General features: G+C 37.7%; 1 protein-coding gene across 1 annotated transcript in view; it reads left to right on the top strand.

The window, feature by feature from the left end:
* DNAH7 (dynein axonemal heavy chain 7) overlaps positions 1-19,390 on the top strand; it is a 273,330-nt gene that overhangs the window by 105,231 nt on the left and 148,709 nt on the right. The window contains exons 25-29 of the mRNA XM_027563310.1: positions 2,295-2,463; positions 5,559-5,661; positions 5,782-5,909; positions 15,843-16,055; positions 19,261-19,359. Coding sequence (XP_027419111.1) covers positions 2,295-2,463; positions 5,559-5,661; positions 5,782-5,909; positions 15,843-16,055; positions 19,261-19,359 — 712 coding nt within the window. The remainder of the gene's footprint in view (positions 1-2,294; positions 2,464-5,558; positions 5,662-5,781; positions 5,910-15,842; positions 16,056-19,260; positions 19,360-19,390) is intronic.

Raw genomic sequence — 19,390 nt, 5'->3', positions numbered from 1 at the left:
AATGTCTCTGCTTTTCAATAGGTTTATTGTAGCTTTTAATACGCTATCTAGGTTTGTCATAGTTTTTCTTCCAAGGAGTAAGCATCTTTTAATTTCATGGCTGCAGTCACCGTCTGGAGTGATTTTGGAGCCCAGAAAATAGTCTGTCACTGTTTCTGTTGTTTCCCCATCACTTTGCCATGAAGTGATGGGACCGGATGCCATGATCTTAGTTTTCTGAATGTTGAGCTTTAAGGCAACTTTTCCCCTCTCCTCTTTCACCTTCATCAAGAGGCTCTTTAGTTCCTCTTTGCTTTCTGCCACAAGGGTGGTGTCATCTGCGTATCTGAGGTTATTGATATTTCTCCTGGCAATCTTGATTCCAGCTTCACCCAGCCCTGCATTTCGCATGACGTACTCTGCATATAAGTTAAAATGCCTTTTGCTCTTCTTTTTTTCTTGGTCTTCACTAGATTGTTGTTGTTCAGTCTCTCATTTGTGTCCAACTCTTTGCTACCCCATGGACTGCAGCACAACAGACTTCCCTGTCCTTCACTGTCTCCCAGAATTTGCCCAAACTCATATCCATTTAGTCGATGATGCCATCCAACCATCTCATCCTCTTTTCCTCCTGCCCAAAATTTTTCTCAGCATCAGGGTCTTTTCCAATAGATTAGCTAGGTGTAAAACTGTAGATGAACAGTCATTTCCCCTCAGCTCTCCAAAGATATTATTCTACTGGAATTTATTGCTACTGCTGACTAGTCTGTTATTCTAATTATTAGTTTTATTCCTTTATAAGTAACTTTCTCCGTTGTAGTTTTTAAGGTTTTCTCTTTATTTGTTGATGTTCACTGGATGTTATTAGATGTGAAGGAGTTTTTATTTATCCTACTTGGGACTTTTTCTAGTTAATATCTTTCTTCAATTCTAGCAAATTTTCAGCCATTGTTTTTAGAATTTTGCCTTTTCCCCATTCTTTTCCTTCCTTTTTCTATGTCTTTAACTTTTCTTATTGTTGGCCTCTTTCCCTGGGTGATATCCTCCTACTTATCTTCTAGTGTGCATAATTCTGTTTCTGCATGTTTTCTCTGCTATTTATTCTGTTCATTGAATTTTCAAAAGTTCAGATATTATGTTTTTCATTGCTAGATTTCAGGTTTCCTCTTTTATGAGATTGACTTCTTTTTTTCCTCAGAATTGTCTGATGTCTATTGCTTTTTATTTAAAATCTTCCTAAACCACCAGGATACGAAAGAAGGCAGAGTGCCATATATACAGTAGCCCTCTCAGACCATTGTCCAACTGCCTAACTGCCTTTGTCATTGCAAGTCTGATTCTTAATTTTGATCTCTCTTATCTCTCTTTCTGGTTTTAACTGTGAGCTCATTTTAGTAGGATTGTTTCCCCTGGTGGTCTTCCATTTCTCATTTGTGGAGGTGTCCATGTGGAACAGTTTTACATTTATCTCTGTGGAGGGCTCTAGGGTTTTCTCTGGTCCAGAACAAAAATTTAATCTTAATTTCTCAGTTTGGGTTCATATGCCCATCAGTAGCCATTCCCTTCTCCAGTGGATCTTTCTGACCCAGGGATCAAACTGGGGTCTTCTGCATTGCAGGTGGATTCTTTACCAGCTGAGCTACCGGGGAATGGAAATTTGATGGCACCCTTTATGAATGATGTCGATTTCTCACTGGGCACTGCATGAAGTATAAGCTTCCTGTCCCTTCATTGACTCTTCTTTGTCTCCTGAGTAGGCTGCTAAAGTAATTTTAGTTCCCATTTATACCCAAGGCAACCTTTCAGATCTTCTGGGTTTAAATAGTGAATCCAGCTCCTCAGCTTGCTCAGTTCTAAGAACTTTTGTTTCTGTGTGGGTATAAATGCACTGTTTATTTACAAATTCCAAACCAATGTGCATCTCTACAGCTTTATCACCTAATTACTTTTCCAGCTATGCATTGTCTCTTCTTTGATAATTTGCTTTTCATTCTCTCAAAAATGGTTCTATATTTCCAAAGTTATCATTTTTTATGTAGCATTTCCATATGCTTGCAGTAGGGTAATTGCATGGTTCAGGATCAACTGAATTCTCCAGAAGTCAGCATTGAATTTCAAAGATGAGTTTGTTCTGATTTTGTCACATATACAGCTATTCAGAAGTAAAATATAAAACAGACAAAGATTTTCATGGGTTAGGAAGGAAGGAATTTTTGCTGAGGAAGTATAAAATTTGGCTCTTGATTTAAAGTTTTTTCTGAATGTATATAAAAATCACATTATTATACAAAGATTGTTTATTTCTTATATTTCAGAACCTTATTTGGAGCCCTTCATCTGCACCTTGGAGGAGCACCTGAGGGGCCAGCTGGCACTGGAAAGACTGAAACTACTAAAGATTTAGCCAAAGCTGTAGCCAAGCAGTGTGTTGTTTTCAACTGCTCTGATGGGTTGGACTATCTGGCTCTAGGAAAATTCTTTAAGGTTTGAGTTTACTCCTCATTTATGATATGATAACTTCTCAGAAAGACTTTTTATAATGAAACATAATTTGATGCATATAAAAGACTTCCTGTAAGTAGAGTTATATCAAAAGCTTATTTGAGAAGGAGTTCTACTTCCCTCTCAGATAGTAAAGAATCCACCTGCAACATAGGAGACCCAGGTTCAATCCCTAGGTCAGGAAGATCCCCTGGAGAAGGGAATGGCAACCCACTCCAGTATCCTGGCCATAGAATTCCATGGACTGAGGAGCCTGGTGGGCTGCAGTCCTTTGGGTTGCAGGGTGGGACACGACTGAGCTGACTAACACTTTCACACTTTCTACCTCCCTCTTCAGTCCTTGCTTTATAAAGGGTCAGTATTCCTGATAGTAATGAATGAGTGGTATCCCTTCAATACACTGGACAACTAGAAGTTTGAGAACCATTAATTTAAGTGAAAGTTGCTCAGTTATGTCCGAGTCTTTGTGACCCCATAAGTATAGTCCATGGAATTCTCCAGGCCAGAATACTGGAATGGGTAGCCTTTCCCTTCTCTGGGGATCTTCCCAACCCAGGAATTGAACCCAGGTATCCCTCATTGCAGGCAGATTCTTTACCAACTGAGCCACAAGGCAAGCACAAGAATACTGGAATGGGTAACCTATCCCTTCTCCAGTGGATCTTCCCAACCCTGGAATTGAACCTGGGTCTCCTACATTGCAGGCAGACTCTTTACCAACTGAGCTATATTGCATCATGTAAATACTGAGTTCTCTAAAGACTTCATTATTAATAAGTTATGATTCAATAATTTACTTTTATAGACACATTCTATTTAATCTTTTTGGTGAACTTGAAATCCTTTTGTTTTTTTCTTATTCTGAGTCAGACTCCCACTCTTACGAGTTAGTAAGATTGCAAAAAGGGGAGTGAAAGATATAAAGTCCCTGGCTAAGTTCACTGAGTAACCTTTGAACATCTGGTCATTTTGATGCTTTGTTGCTATAGTTTGTTGTTCTTTAAAATATTAGGTGGCACAGTTGAACACAAAATTATCCATGTCGGATTATGAGTTCCACTTGCTTGTTTTTTTAATTTCTATTTTTGTATACTTTGCAAATTAAAATTTAATGATTCTTTAACCCTTAATTTTCAAAGGAGCTCCATAAAAAGTTAATATTGAAAAAATACTCAAATCATTTTGTACCTATGACTGATTTGTGTTGATGTCTGGCAGAAACCAATGCCATATTGTAAAGCAATTGTCTTTCAATTAAAAATAAACAAATTAAAAAAAAATTACTAGGCTATCCCACAGTATAAAAACATTATAAATAAAGAACAAATAAACATGTTTTAGGATAAAAAAAAAACCTACTCACACTAACAAAACATAACAACCGTACCCTATGAGTAAACTATTCCTGACTGAAATATGGCCTAGTCATTTTATAAAAGATTTGGAACATAAGAAGTTTCTATATTTTTGACACTGAAACAATTAGAATAATAGTAAAAGAAAGGAAAATATTATAATAAGTAAAATATGAAGAAAACATTTGAATGATCAGTAGCTATTTCAATCATCCTCTATAATGATATACAACCTCACTGTAATGATTATTAAAGAAATAAACAGCAAATCTAAAAGATTCTCTGTGTACTTTAAATAGCCATTATATTCCTAAATGTTTCAAGAAAATTCTGGTATGCACTAAGTTTTCAAATCTATATAATAATATTCTTAATTCTTTGAAATAGATTCATATATTAAAATATTGGACTCTATGGGAGAGGGAGAGGGTGGGAAGATTTTGGAGAATGGCATTGCAACATGTAAAATATCATGTATGAAACGAGTTGCCAGTCCAGGTTCGATGCACGATACTGGATGCTTGGGGCTAATGCACTGGGACGACCCAGAGGGATGGTATGGGGAGGGAGGAGGGAGGAGGGTTCAGGATGCGGAACACATGTATACCTGTGGCGGATTCATTTTGATATTTGGCAAAACTAATACAATTATGTAAAGTTTAAAAAAAAAAAATATTATTTTGTTATTGATAAGTATTGCCTATATGGACAATTTATATTAGGATCATGCTGAATAACGGGGGTACAAAATTAAAAAGACAGAGATCTTACTAGAACCTCACAATCTGTATAACTCTGAAGACGTGAATTCACAAGCATTTTGTTCTCTGTGATTTCTAATCCTTTTATTATATCATGTGTTAGATTTCTAAGTCTTAGAGTCTTCACTAAATGGTGAAAATGTACTATTCTTTGACATGCATGGTGTTCATGTTTAATCCAGTGTGTTTGAGTAGATGGAACTGTACATAAATCCAAGGTTAGCCACTATTAGATATGTGGCATTGTACTAAATACTTAACATCTTATGTGACATAGCCCTAGTTTCCTTGTATAAAAGATATATACAAAGTGCCATGCATCATGTCCTGCATATTATAGGTATTAGGGAAATACACATACATACATATACAATCTGGAGGATGTACACTCAATAATCATTTTTGCATTTCTTAAAAATTTAATTTGAATTTGGACTCAGCTACTCAAGTTTGACTTTCCAGTTTTTCCTTTGACCACATGGCACATAGTTACTTGTGAGGTAGCTGTAAGTTAGAATTGCAAGCCGGGGCCTCCGACAGCATTAGCTGGTCATTAAGGTACTCAGGTTACAGGGTAGTCTCATTGACAACAGGGGTCACCTTATTTAAAGGATTATTACAATCCATTCTATGGAGTCCGTAAGGAAAAAGCGAATAAAATCAACTTGTAACTAAAAAATAAGAAAGGCTTTGAAATTATAGATATACATCTAAATGCCAAAAAATACACAGAGAAAGTAAAAAAAAAATCAATTGGAAAATTTTTCAATTCATCAAACTCTTTATTCATGCAGAATAATGAATTGGTAATAAAAGAGTAAGCTGTCTTTAAAGATAAAGGTGAATAAGCAATTTCCTTGATAGGATATTAAATCTGTGAGGAGATGAGGTGAAAATACAACATTTCAATGTAATATTCAATCAGATAAAATTGAAATTTTTCATTACTCTTTTCTCCCAGGGACTGTTATCTTGTGGTGCCTGGGCTTGCTTCGATGAGTTTAACAGAATTGATTTGGAAGTGCTGTCTGTGGTTGCTCAACAAATTCTTACTATCCAAAGAGGTAACGGACTAGTTTGTCTCTGCATTGTGTGAAAACAGTAGAAATATAGGACATAATGAATGGCACGAGTCACATTTATATGTGGAATTGCTAAGTCGTTTCATTCTTGGTTACCCACAGGTATTAATGCAGGCGCTGATTTACTCGTGTTTGAAGGAACTGAATTAAAACTTGACCCCACGTGTGCTGTCTTTATAACAATGAACCCTGGATATGCTGGACGATCAGAACTGCCTGATAATCTAAAGGTACAGAAAAGGCAATTATATAATCTGTTTCCTTGCTGTGATTTACAAAGTTAATATATAAAAAGAACATGCTCTTCTTGAATTTTACATAAAACATTTCCTTTTAGATGTTATATTTTAGACAACTGTTTTAGAAAAATTTTAAAGCTTTGATTACCTTTAAAAAATATGAAATTTCCAGAACTTCTATTTTAAAACTGATGATAAGTATAAAAATTGGAAAACATAGGAAATACTGGAAAATGTACCTATTCTACTGTTTGCTGCTGCTGCTGCTGCTGCTAAGTCGCTTCACTCGTGTCCGACTCTGTGCGACCCCATAGACAGCAGCCCACTAGGCTCCTCTGTCCCTGGGATTCTCCAGGCAAGAATAGTGGAGTGGGTTGCCATTTCCTTCTCCAATGCATGAAAGTGAACAGTGAAAGTGAAGTCGCTCAGTTGTGCCCGACTCTTAGCGACCCCATGGACTGCAGCCCACCAGGCTCCTCCGTCCATGGGATTTTCCAGGCAAGAGTACTGTTTACTGTATGGTATTCCTCAATATTAAATGTTGAAATCAGACAATTGTGAATACTGGGGGAGGGTCTGTTCATGTTAATATTATAATATGAGCATTTTTCTATCTTCATGAACATAATTCAAACTGTAAATAAGTTTATTGAACTGTGTTTACAGTTTGAAATTTCTATTGCATTTATTTTTCCTTCTTTATAGATAATACTGCAATGGGAAATTTTTACTTAAGGCTTTTCTCTATTTTAAGGTATTTCATTAGGAGATTCATAGGACCAAGAGCTGTGTTGCTGAATTGCCTCTAACAGAGGTTGAAACAATTTACATCCCATATCAATGCTCAGTTCTCCTTAATATCTAGCATTTTGTTTTCTTGTAAGAACAAAATAGCTAATTGACTAGACTAGAATCCTCATTAAAAAAAAAAACTTTGCTTATTAGTGAAATATGATCTTTCCCCCATATCTTTGTTAGACCTTTTATATCCTTTTCTGGTGAACTGCAAGTTTATGGCTAGTGCATGGAGAAAAAAGGCTGAATAATAATAATACAGTGGTAATTGCAGATCCAAAACCAAATTTTCTGACTCTAAATCCTACATTCCTTCCATTATTCACATTTTTAGAATGACAGCTTCTTAGATTAGGTGAGGTATTTTTCTTTTCCACCAAAAAGTTTTTTGATTGGACCAACTGCTGCCAAGAATTTTTGTGGTATTTCTATTCCTTGGACTTTTCTTTGCTTGATGTGATGTTTTAATACTTTGCCTTTGTGAAGGAAAGTATGATTTAAAAATGCAAATTGGTAAATCCTCCTTCATCTAAGAAGCATTTTGCGACTTTTTATTCCAATGTACATTTGGAAAAATATACATTCCAATATATATTGGAAAAAAGCAAAATGGCTGTCTGCGCAGGCCTTACAAATAGCTGTGAAAAGAAGAGAAGTGAAAAGCAAAGGAGAAAAGGAAAGATATACCCATTTGAGTGCAGAGTTCCAAAGAATAGCAAGAAGAGATAAGAAAGCCTTCCTCAGCGATCAGTGCAAAGAAATAGAGGAAAACAATAGAATGGGAAAGACTAGAGATCTCTTCAAGAAAATTAGAGCTACCAAGGGAACATTTCATGCAAAGATGCATTCAATAAAGGACAGAAATGGTATGGACCTAACAGAAGCAGAAGATATTAAGAAGAGATGGCAAGAATACACAGAAGAACTGTATAAAAAAAGATCTTCACAGCCCAGATAATCACAATGGTGTGATCACTCACCTAGAGCCAGACATCCTGGAATGTGAAGTCAAGTGGGCCTTAGAAAGCATCACTATGAACAAAGCTAGTGGAGGGGATGGAATTCCAGTTGAGCTATTCCAAATCCTGAAAGATGATGCTGTGAAAGTGCTGCACTCAATATGCCAGCAAATTTGGAAAACTCAGCAGTGGCCACAGGACTGGCAAAGGTCAGTTTTCATTCCAATCCCAAAGAAAGGCAATGCCAAAGAATGCTGAAACTACCGCACAATTGCACTCATCTCACACGCTAGTAAAGTAATGCTCAAAATTCTCCAAGCCAGGCTTCAGCAATACGTGAACCCTGAACTTCCAGATGTTCAAGCTGGTTTTAGAAAAGGCAGAGGAACAGAGATCAAATTGCCAACATCCGCTGGATCATGGAAAAAGCAAGAGAGTTCCAGAAAAACATCTATTTCTGCTTTATTGACTATGCCAAAGCCTTTGACTGTGTGGATCACAATAAACTGTGGAAATTCTGAAAGAGAAGGGAATACCAGACCACCTGATCTGCCTCTTGAGAAATTTGTATGCAAGTCAGGAAGCAACAGTTAGAACTGGACATGGAACAACAGACTGGTTCCAAATAGGAAAAGGAGTATGTCAAGGCTGTATATTGTCACCCTGCTTAGTTAACTTATATGCAGAGAACATCATGAGAAATGCTGGGCTGGAGGAAACACAAGCTGGAATCAAGATTGTTGGGAAAAAATATCAATAACGTCAGATATGCAGATGACACTACCCTTATGGCAGAAAGCGAAAAAGAATTAAAGAGCCTCTTGATGAAAATGAAAGAGGAGAGTGAAAAAGTTGGCTTAAAGCTCAACATTCAGAAAACTAAGATCGTGGCATCTGGTCGCATCACTTCATGGCAAATAGATGGGGAAACAGTGGAAACAGTGGCTGACTTTATTTTTCTGGGCTCCAAAATCACAGTAGATGGTGATTGCAGCCATGAAATTAAAAGACGCTTACTCCTTGGAAGGAAAGTTATGACCAACCTAGACAGCATGTTAAAAAGCAGAGACATTACTTTGTTAACAAAGGTCCGTCTAGTCAAGGCTGTGGTTTTTCCAGTGGTCATGTATGGATGTGAGAGTTGGACTATAAAGAAAGCTGAGCGCCGAAGAATTGATGCTTTTGAACTGTGCTGTTGGAGAAGGCTCTTGAGATTCCCTTGGACTGCAAGAAGATCCAACCAGTCCATCCTAAAGGAGATCAGTCCTGGGTGTTCATTGGAAGGACTGATGTTGAAGCTGAAACTCCAATACTTTGGCCACCTGATGCAAAGAGCTGACTCATTGGAAAAGACCCTGATGTTGGGAAAGATTGAGGGCAGGAGGAGCAGGGACGACAGAGGATGAGATGGTTGGATGGCATCACCGACTCAATGGACATGAGTTTGGATAGACTCCGGGAGTTGTTGATGGACAGGGAGGCCTGGCATGCTGCAGTTCATGGGGTCGCAAAGAGTCGGACACGACTGAGTGACTGAACTGAACTGATACATTTGGAAAGCTCTTTTGGTCTAATTTTTTTATTCACTCATGTTTTTCTTTTATTCAGTAGGATTAATCTGAATACATAAGTATTCGTAAAGGCAAAATATCTGGGGCCATCATGGGTCGAGTCTGTTAATGCCCTGTGTGGACTCCTCCATGTTTTATTTATTGTGCATTTTGAAACGGTGCTTGGAATAGTTTCTTTCTATTTTAGGTCAAAAGCTGTTCTCAAATTCGAATAGGTTTTTGTTGTTTGCATTGTTCCTTTTGTGCAGTCTTCTTGGTTAGAGCTGCTATAAAACATGTCTTTTCAAGTATATATGGAAGTGCCTAACAATTTGGAAAAATGTCTTAGCCTGAAATGAAAGATATATAGATATAAATGTACGGGCTTCCCAGATGGGACTAGTGATAAAGAATCCATCTGCCAATGCAGAAGAAGCAAGAGACACAGGTTCGATCCCTGAGTTGGGAAGATTTCCTGGAGTAGGAAATGGCATCCCACTCCAGTATTCTTGCCTGGAAAATTCCATGGATGGAGGAGCCTGGCAGGCTACAGCTCATGCATCGGCCTGCAGACAATCAGACATGATTAAATGTCTGAAAACTATCTATTTAAAGCCTGCTGAGACCCAGAAAGTGTTTTAATGTCTTCAGGATCATCCTTGAAGCTTCCCTCTTCTTCACCCAGCATTTTCAGCCAGTTACCAAAACCAGTCTTGTAACTCCTGCTGTTCCTGGCCAGTGCTATGGCCATGCCTTGCTCCCACCCCTCTTCAGTATTCTCTTACATGTCTTACTGCAATGTTTCACCTATCACCATTGTGATAGCTCTTTTTCTCTCTCTATATATGATGTATATATGTCTCACATATTCTTAAACATATATATATATATATATATATATATATATATATAAAACATATTCTTATTTCAGTCATCAGCTTATGGTCAGTTGGGTTGTTTCCATGTCTTGGCTGTTGTAAATAGTGCTGCTGTGAACATTGGGGTGTATTTATCTTCTCAAATTAGAATTTTCATTTTTTTCCCCTAGCTGTATGCCCAGGAGTTGGATTGCTGGAGCCTATGGCAACTCTTTTTAGTTTATGGAGTACCTCTGTACAGTTTTCCATGGTGGCTGCACAAATTCACATTCCCACCAACCATGAAGGAGGGTTCCCTTTTCTCCACACCCTCTCCAGCTTTTATTATTTGTAGACCTTTATATGATGATCATTCTGACCACTGTGAGGGGATACCTCACTGGAGTTTTGATTTGTATTTCTCTTCTAATTAGAGAAGTTGAGCATCTTTTCAGATGCATATTGGCTATATGTATGTTCTTTGGAGAAATATTTATTTAGGTCTTCTGCTCATTTTTTGATTGGGTTTTTGCTTTTTTGCTGTTGAGTTATATGAGATGTTTGTATATTTTGGAAATTAAGCCCCCATTGGTTGCATTGTTTGCAAATATTTTCTCCCAGTCTGTTGGTTGTCTTTTCATTTTATTTATGGTTTCCTTTACTGTGCAAAAGTTTTTAAGTTTGATTATTCCCATTTGTTCATTTTTGCCTCTATTTCCATTGCCTTGGGAGACTGACTTAAGAAAATATTGGTACAATTTATGTCAGAGAATGTTTTGCCTGTGTTTTCTTCTAGGAGTTCTATGATATCCTGTCTTATATTTAAGTCTTTAAGCCATTTTGACTTTTTTTTTCTTTTGGTGTGTGTAAAATGGGAGGGAATGTTATGACTTCTTTGATTTACAAGTGGCTGTCTAACTTTTCTAACACTACTTGCTAAAGAGACTATCTTTTCACCATTGTATATTCTTGTCTTCTTTGTCAAAGATTGACTGTAGGTGTGTGGGTTTACTTCCGGGCTCTCCATTCTGTTCCATTGATATGTCTGTTTTTGTGCTATTTTGATTAATGGAGCCTTGTAGTATTGTCTGAAGTCTGGGTGGGTATGCCTCCAGCTTTGTTCTTTTTCCTCAGGATTGCTTTGGCAATTCTGAGTCTTCTATGTTCAGTTACTAAGTCATGTCACACTCTTTGTGATATAAATTTTAGGATTTAGTTCTGTGGAAAATGTTATGAGTAATGTGATAGGGATCGCATTAAATTCATAGATTGCTTTGGGTAGTATGGAAAATAGGCATATTCTATATCTTCTGATGTCACAAAGTCAATAACATGATACATTGTGGCATCCAACTCTAAAGGCACAAGAAGAAGAAAATGCAAGTGAAACTGGGCTCAGTTCCAGTGACGGAGCCTGGCCTCTGTGACACAAGGCTGCTTTGCACGACAGAAGACAGAAGTAGGAGCTAAAGGACGTGTGAGCATCTGGGGAGATTTGAGGGAGTCTGGTGTTCCAGGTGAACAAGAAGTCAGGGGTTCATTGAGGGTTTTGTCCTACAGTCAGGAGGATTTGCAGATGCTAACACATTCTGATACATAGCTTTCCTCAGAGTAAGCAGTGTGAAACACTCCGTTAGTATAGAGAAAAAAAGTGAAATAGATCCTGAATCCTCCATTTCACTCAAGCAAAACCTAGCTCATTTCTGAACAGGTCGCAGCATTATGAAATCTATTTCTAATCTCTAAAGGAAGAAATGGTAACAAGTTACTGCTTGAGATTTTGTTGTTGTTCTTCCAAACATGTAGTTCTTTGAAAGCCTCCTCTAGGAAGTATTTATAATTCCTTATGTATTGCCCTTCTTCTTCCACCCTATAGGGCAGAGGCAGTAGAATAATTATTCTCAATCGTTTATTTCTGCTGAGGTAAACATGGAGGGTAATGCTAACACTGATTACATGTACTGGAATTTATTCAAGCTCTGGCAGTTTACCTGAATCTATACTTTCCCGTTCTTTTTTTTTTTTTTTACACACAAGAAAGTATGCCATGGGGTAAGCCAGAATCCAAATTAATTTTTAAAGCACTAAATTACCCTTTCATTTCATGCAAGGATGCTCATGATAAAGGACATAAATGGCAAGGACCTAACAGAAGCAGATGAGATTAAGAAGAGGTAGCAAGAATGCAAATAAGGAAAGCAAAAAATATCTTAATGACCACTATGGTTTGGTCACTTACTTAGAGCCGGACATCCTGGAGTGTGAGGTCAAGTAGACTTTAGGAAGCGTTATTATGAACAAAGCTAGTGGAGGTGATGGAATTCCAGCTGAGCTATTTCAAATCCTAAAAGATGATACTGTTAAAATGCTGCACTCAGTATGTCAGCAAATTTGGAATACTCAGCACTGGCCACAGGACTGGGGAAGGTGAGTTATCATTCTGGGACCAAAGAAGGACAATGCCAAAGAATGTTCAAACTACCATACAGTTGTGTTCATTTCACATGCAAGCAAGGTAATGCTCAAAATCCTTCAAGCTAGGCTTCAGCAAAACGTGAGCCGAGAACGTCCAGATGTACAAGCTGGGTTTACAAAAGGTGGAGGAACCAGAGATTAAATTGCCAGCATTGGTTGGGTCATGGAGAAAGCAAGAGAGTTCCAGAAAAACATCTGCTTCATTGGCTATGCTAAAGCCTTTGACTGTATAGATCACAACAAACTGTGGGAAATTCTTCAAGAAATGGGAATACCAGACCTCCTTACATGTCTCTTGAGAAACCTGTATGCAGGTCAAGAAGCAACAGTTAGAACCAGACACGGAACAATGGACTGGTTCAAAATTGGGAAAGGAATATGAGAAGGTTGTATATTGTCACCCTGCTTTTTTAACTTATATGTAGAGCACATCATGTGAAATACTGTGCTGGATGAAGCACAAGCTGGAATCAAGATTGCCGGGAGAAATACCAACAACCTCAGATATGTATCTCATGTCACTCTAATGGCAGAAAGTGAAGAGGAACTAAAGTCACTTGATGAGGGTGAAAGAGGAGAGTGAAAAAACGGATTTAAAACTCAACATTCAAAAAACTAAGATCATGGCATCCTGTCCCATCACTTCATGGCAAATAGAAGGAAAAGGTGGAAGCAATGACAAGTTTTATTTTCTTGGGCTCCAAAATGACTGTGGACGATGACTGTGCCATGAAATTAAAAGACGCCTACTTCTTGGGAGGAAAGTTATGACAAACCTCAGTTCAGTTCAGTTCAGTCGCTCAGTCGTGTCCAACTCTTTGTGACCCCATAGACTCCAGCACAACAGGCCTCCCTGTCCATCACCAACTCCTGGAGTTTACACAAACTCATGTCCATTGAGTCGGTGATGCCATCCAACCATCTCATCCTCTGTCATTCCCTTCTCCTGCCTTCAGTCTTTCCCAGCATCAGGGTCTTTTCTAATGAGTCAGTTCTTTGCATCAGATGGCCAAAGTATTGGAGTTTCAGCTTCAGTATCAGTCCTTCCAATGAGTATTCAGGACTGATCTCCTTTAGGATGGACTGATTGCATCTCCTTGCAGTCCAAGGGACTCTCAAGAGTCTTCTCCAACACCACAGTTCAAAAACATCAATTCTTTGGCACTCAACTTTCTATATAGTCCAACTTTCACATCCATACATGACTAGTAGAAAAACCATAGCTTTGACTAGATGGACCTTTCTTGGTAAAGTAATGTCTCTGCTTTTTAATATGCTGTATAGGAGAGTGAAAAAGTTGGCTTAAAACTCAACATTCAGAAAACTAAGATCATGGCATCTGGTCCCATCACTTCATGGCAAATAGACGGGGAAACAGTGGAAACAGTGACAGACTTTATTTTTTGGGGCTCCAACATCACTGCAGGTAGTGACGGCAGCCATGAAATTAAAAGAAACTTGCTCCTTGGAAGAAAAGTTATGACCAACCGAGACAGCATGACAAACCTAGACAGCTAATTAAAAGGCAGAGACACCACCTTGCTGACAAAGGCCCCCTATAGTCAAAGGTATGGTTTTTCCAGTAGTTATGTACGGATGTGAGAATTGAACCATTAAGAAGGCAGGGTGCCGAAGAATTAATCCTTTTTAAATATGGTGCTGGAGAAAACTCTTGAGAGTCCCTTGGACAGCAAGGAGATCAAACCAGTTAATACCAAAGGAAATCAACCCTGAATATTCATTGGAAGGACTCTTGCTGAAGCTCCAACCCTGATGCTGAGAAAGACTGAAGGCAAAAGGAGAAGGGGGAGGCAGTGGATGAGATGGTCAGATAGCATCACTGACTCAGTGGACATGAATTTGGTCCAAGTCTGGGAGATAGTGGAGGACAGGGAAGGCTGGCGTGCTACAGTCCATGCAATCACAAAAAATTGGACATGACTTAGTGACTGAATAAGATAAAAGAAAGTTTGTATCACCCTAACTTAGGCATTGACCAGCTAAATCACTAGTTCATTCATTCATTCTCTATTTTATTGATTAAAAAAAAGTTATTGAGAACCTACCTTTTAAAAGAGGTACCAACTTTATAGTAATTCTCTTGCATTCCCCACCCCCCCAGGTATGTAGTAGTTTTAAGCACGTGCTTAAACATCTCTGTTACAAATTATTTGTTCATGCTCTATACTTTTAATATTTTATTATTTCCTTTCTTGAATTCTAAACTTATTGATAAAATAGCAATGCTAAGACCTCTAGCTAGTAATTAATGTAATGCATTGGAAGGATCTTGCTTGATGCAAGTCTTTTCTTCTCAATTAAGTGTCATAACATATCACTAAGGCAAAATGTCCTTATTCTCAACCTGCCTTGTGTTTTCTGTAACTTAGCTAGTTCCCAAAAGGTATTTATAACCTGTCTGAATGTGACTGTAATTCCGTACAATTATTATTCATTATTTGAATATAATTGTAATTTTATGTAACACTGTTGTTCTCCTGCTTTAGTATAGGAAAACCATGTTTTCATGCTTGAGCTATTGAAATAAGTTCTGATTGTAACTCACCTTTTAAAGTTAAATTTTCTTATTCTTTCCAAATATATTTAGTTTTCTATTTGCCTTCCATCACACAACATTTGTCCCACAACATTTAAAATACCATGAGGAAAAATTATCTTAGAATTAGGAAAATGGATTTATCTCTAATAATAATCGTCCTATACTTGTTTTCAGCTTTTTTCCCTTTATTATGCTTGAACTGACATGGTGACTGAAGACTCAAAAAGGTTAAAAAATATCTCAAAATTCATCACTTATGTAACATACCCTTGTTATTAGGAGTTACCTTAATCAATTAGATATCTAGAGATCTTCACTTAGAGCACAGTCTCCTAATACCAGCCACTTTCTAACAGCTCCAATGAGAAACCCAACATCTTAGCAGAGTCTGATGCTTTTTCCCTGTAACATGTCACTTTCTACAAAGGAATAGAACATAATGGATACTTAATACTTAAGTAAGTTGATAATTCACCAAAGCCCCAGGTATGACAGAAATTTGAAGTGTTCTCAAAGCATAATTTCAGAAAAAATATTTGGATAAAAGTTAATGGTTTCTTCATTATATAACAATAATAAGAAGTCACATTTTAAAATGTTTTATCTATAGGATATGGATATTATAACAATATTATTACAAAAAAGCTATAACACTGTAGCATGCTATAAAGAGTTGAGCTATCTTCATGATGGCCTGTTTATAAAGCACCTTTTCTCCACTCCCATAGGCGCTCTTTCGGACAGTAGCAATGATGGTGCCTGACTACGCTATGATTGCTGAAATCGTCCTGTACTCCTGTGGCTTTGTCACAGCTCGGCCACTGTCAGTGAAGATTGTGGCTACATATCGCCTGTGTTCAGAGCAGTTGTCGTCACAGCATCACTATGACTATGGAATGAGAGCTGTGAAGTCAGTGCTTACCGCTGCCGGGAATCTAAAGGTAAAAAACTCGAGTAACTTCTTTATTTATTTATTTATTTTATTTTATTTTTTAACTTTACAATATTGTATTGGTTTTGCCACTTCTTAACTCATTCATTTCCTGTTTGTAAATCTCAGGACCATGTGTCTTTACAGAGCTCCAATAACTGATTGGTTCCATCAACTGGAAAAAAAGTTCCCTATTGTACTAAAATAGTTGATCATTTGCATACATGAAAAAGGAAATTTTATGATTTGTAAAACCTTAGCCATGTGATTTGGAGAAGGCAATGGCAACCCACTTCAGTACTCTTGCCTGGAAAATCCCATGGAGGGACGAGCCTGGTGGGCTGCTGTCCACGGGGTCGAGAAGAGTCGGCCATGACTGACTTCCCTTTCACTTTTCACTTTCATGCATTGGATAAGGAAATGGCAAACCACTCCAGTGTTCTTGCCTGTAGAATCCGAGGGACGGGGGAGCCTGGTGGGCTGCCATTTATGGGGTCGCACAGAATCGGACACGACTGAAGCGACTTAGCAGCAGCAGCAGCAGCAGCCATGTGATTAGTGATTTGAGTTCCATCCCACAGTTTTAATTATATGAAACTGAGTACTACTGAGGAATAAAATTCCTTGCTGCTGAGAAATACTTTGAAAGCATTTAGTCTATGTGAATATATGTAACTTTAAAAGCAACAATGTGTGTATAATTAATACAAACGTACAAAATTCCTAGACATTGTTATTTAATAACTATGGACTAGCAGTAATGGATTTGCAAGGTGCAATGGTAAAAAATCCACCTGCCAAGGCAGGAGACATAAGAGATGCAAGTTCTATCTCTGGGTCAGGAAGATCCCCTGGAGTAGGAAATGGCATTCTACTTCAGTATTCTTTCCTGGAAAATTCCATGGACGGAGGAAGGAGCCTGGTGGGCTAGAGTCCAGGGGGTTGCAAAGGGTCAGACATGACTGAGCATGCACACACTCATACCACCTGTAATGGATTTGCAGTATAATGTGTGCATTTTAAGATAGTATGAATCATAATTATATTGATAAAAAGGCCAAATATTTTAAGATTTGGGTAACTTTTCATTGGAAGTATTTTGTAGAAACATAAAGTATAACTGTTCTTTTTTCTTTATGAAAATAAGCAAGATAGGCCACGTGTGCTAAGTCGCTTCGGTCGTGTCCAACTCTTTGAGACCCTATGGACTGTAGGCTGCCAGGCTCATCTGTCCATGGGATTAATTAACAGCAAAAGGCAAACTTTGACCTTGTAGCTTATAAAAATTTTCATGTTCATGACTGGGAGATTTTAAAATATATCCTGTGTGATTAAAAACAATGGCATGCATTTTTGACTTCTAGATGATGTTACCAATAATTCTGATATATAGTAGTGATATTCTATTTCACATTCGTCTAACATGACTTCAAGTCATTATTTTTAGTAATAAACAAATGCAACTAGAAGCAACAGTTTGTATTAACCTGACGTGTCATGATTGCATTGTGGTCAGATAATGGGAAGGATAATGCTTTGTCCTACTGTATGTCATCACTGACATCTTGACTGTGGAATTGAACTATTAAAGTTATGCAGCAAATGAATTCTGCAAATGAATCCTATCATTCTTTGTCAAAAGCTAATTTAGAATTGTTGAATGTGTTGGCTTGAATAGTTTGAAGTTTGTTTCTATTTTATCAGGAAACAATTTAAATGTTTGTTTTAAGATGACAGCCTTTCGACAAAACAGAGTTCTGACACTTCATAATTGATGTGTGGTTGCTGCTGCTGCTGCTGCTAAGTCGCTTCAGTCGTGTCTGACTCTGTGCGACCCCATAGACGGCCGCTCACCAGGCGCCCCATCCCTGGGATTCTAGGTTGATGCAAAGACAAAGTCCATATTAGCAGAGCCAGCTTTAGGTTTGGGAGCTCTGGTAATTCAGAGACAGCAGGACTTAACTGCCAGGCATCATTGACTTTGTACAGTTAAAGCCAGTTAAGTAGAAGTATGGAATTTACTAGAAAGATTCCAGAGAACAGGATGAGGGTTCTGGAAACCTAAACTGATGATGGAGGGAATAGCTTTGGTGTGAAATTTTGAATAAAGTATAGAAGTTGAGAGAAACATTTCTGAGTTCAAATTTTTTTGTGAATTACATGAACCATCTTATGGGCATGAGCAACAAATTGAGTTCAGCCACGTTTTTAGTAAACCCTGGGTGTTTTGGAATTTAATATATATTTTCCAAAGCATCCTCCACTCAAGTGACAGTGCATTAACCAGCCCTCTCCACTCTGCTGGGGGAACACCCTCAAGCATGCTAGTACCAAGTGTGCAGTCAGAAGGTGGCATGCCACCCTGCCCTCCCACTTATGGTCAGGTGGCTTGTTCCCAAAACTTTCTGAAGCTAGTTGGTTATGTTATTATTGTTATGTCCTTTAATTAATTGTCATTGAAACTGATGGTATATGAGCATGAAAAGAAGAGGTTTGTATTTATGAAAACTGAGTTCCTTGTTTAAGAAAGACTGAGTAAAGATGAAATGCTAAAAAGTTTAGTTGGAGTTAGGTGTGGATAAGAAAAGAAAGACTGAAAAACAACAATTCATGAGGATGCTACATTTAGATTGTCTCCTAAGTATCTTTGAAGAGAATGATTATCTTTAAAAAATAGAAACAACAAAACACAAAAAACTAGAGTGATGACTCATTATTGATTGTTTTTGCTTTGTACAAGAAAAATTGTGCAGAACTCCACCCTCAGAGAAAAAGCCTTGGCACCAAAATATGGGCAAATAAGTGAATATTTACATGTTTTAACTTTAAATCTTTTAATGAGTCCCCATTTTTAATGATTATTTACACTTTATCAACTGACTGCTGGTTTTGAATGCATAGGACAAGCAAGGTCTTACCCAGGATAGAAGCAATGGCAACTCCCAAACTCTTTGAAAATCATGACCAATAGCTTTTTACCCAGAGCATCTGTGAGAAGGCAGTTAGTTAAACTTCAAATTTCATTATAAACTAGTATAAAATTCAACAAGTATAATCGTCAGTTTCTAAAATTAATAACAGCCCAGTGAAATGAAAATAAATAACATCTTTGCATGGGTTTGAATGCCCTCTGGGGCCTGGGGGCTTGTGTGTATGAACATGCATGGAGTGCGGTTAACAGATGCAGATGTCATCATGACTATATTTTCTTTCAGCTGAAATATCCAAATGAAAATGAAGAAATTCTGCTGCTTAGATCTATTATTGATGTAAATTTGCCGAAATTTTTATCCCACGATTTACCACTCTTTGAGGTAAGAACATTTCTTACTCTAATGTACTAAA

The sequence above is a fragment of the Bos indicus x Bos taurus genome, chromosome 2 (genome assembly GCF_003369695.1).
Source record: "Bos indicus x Bos taurus breed Angus x Brahman F1 hybrid chromosome 2, Bos_hybrid_MaternalHap_v2.0, whole genome shotgun sequence".
NCBI classification, from domain to species: domain Eukaryota; kingdom Metazoa; phylum Chordata; class Mammalia; order Artiodactyla; family Bovidae; genus Bos; species Bos indicus x Bos taurus.
This window is presented reverse-complemented; position numbering and strand designations above follow the sequence as displayed.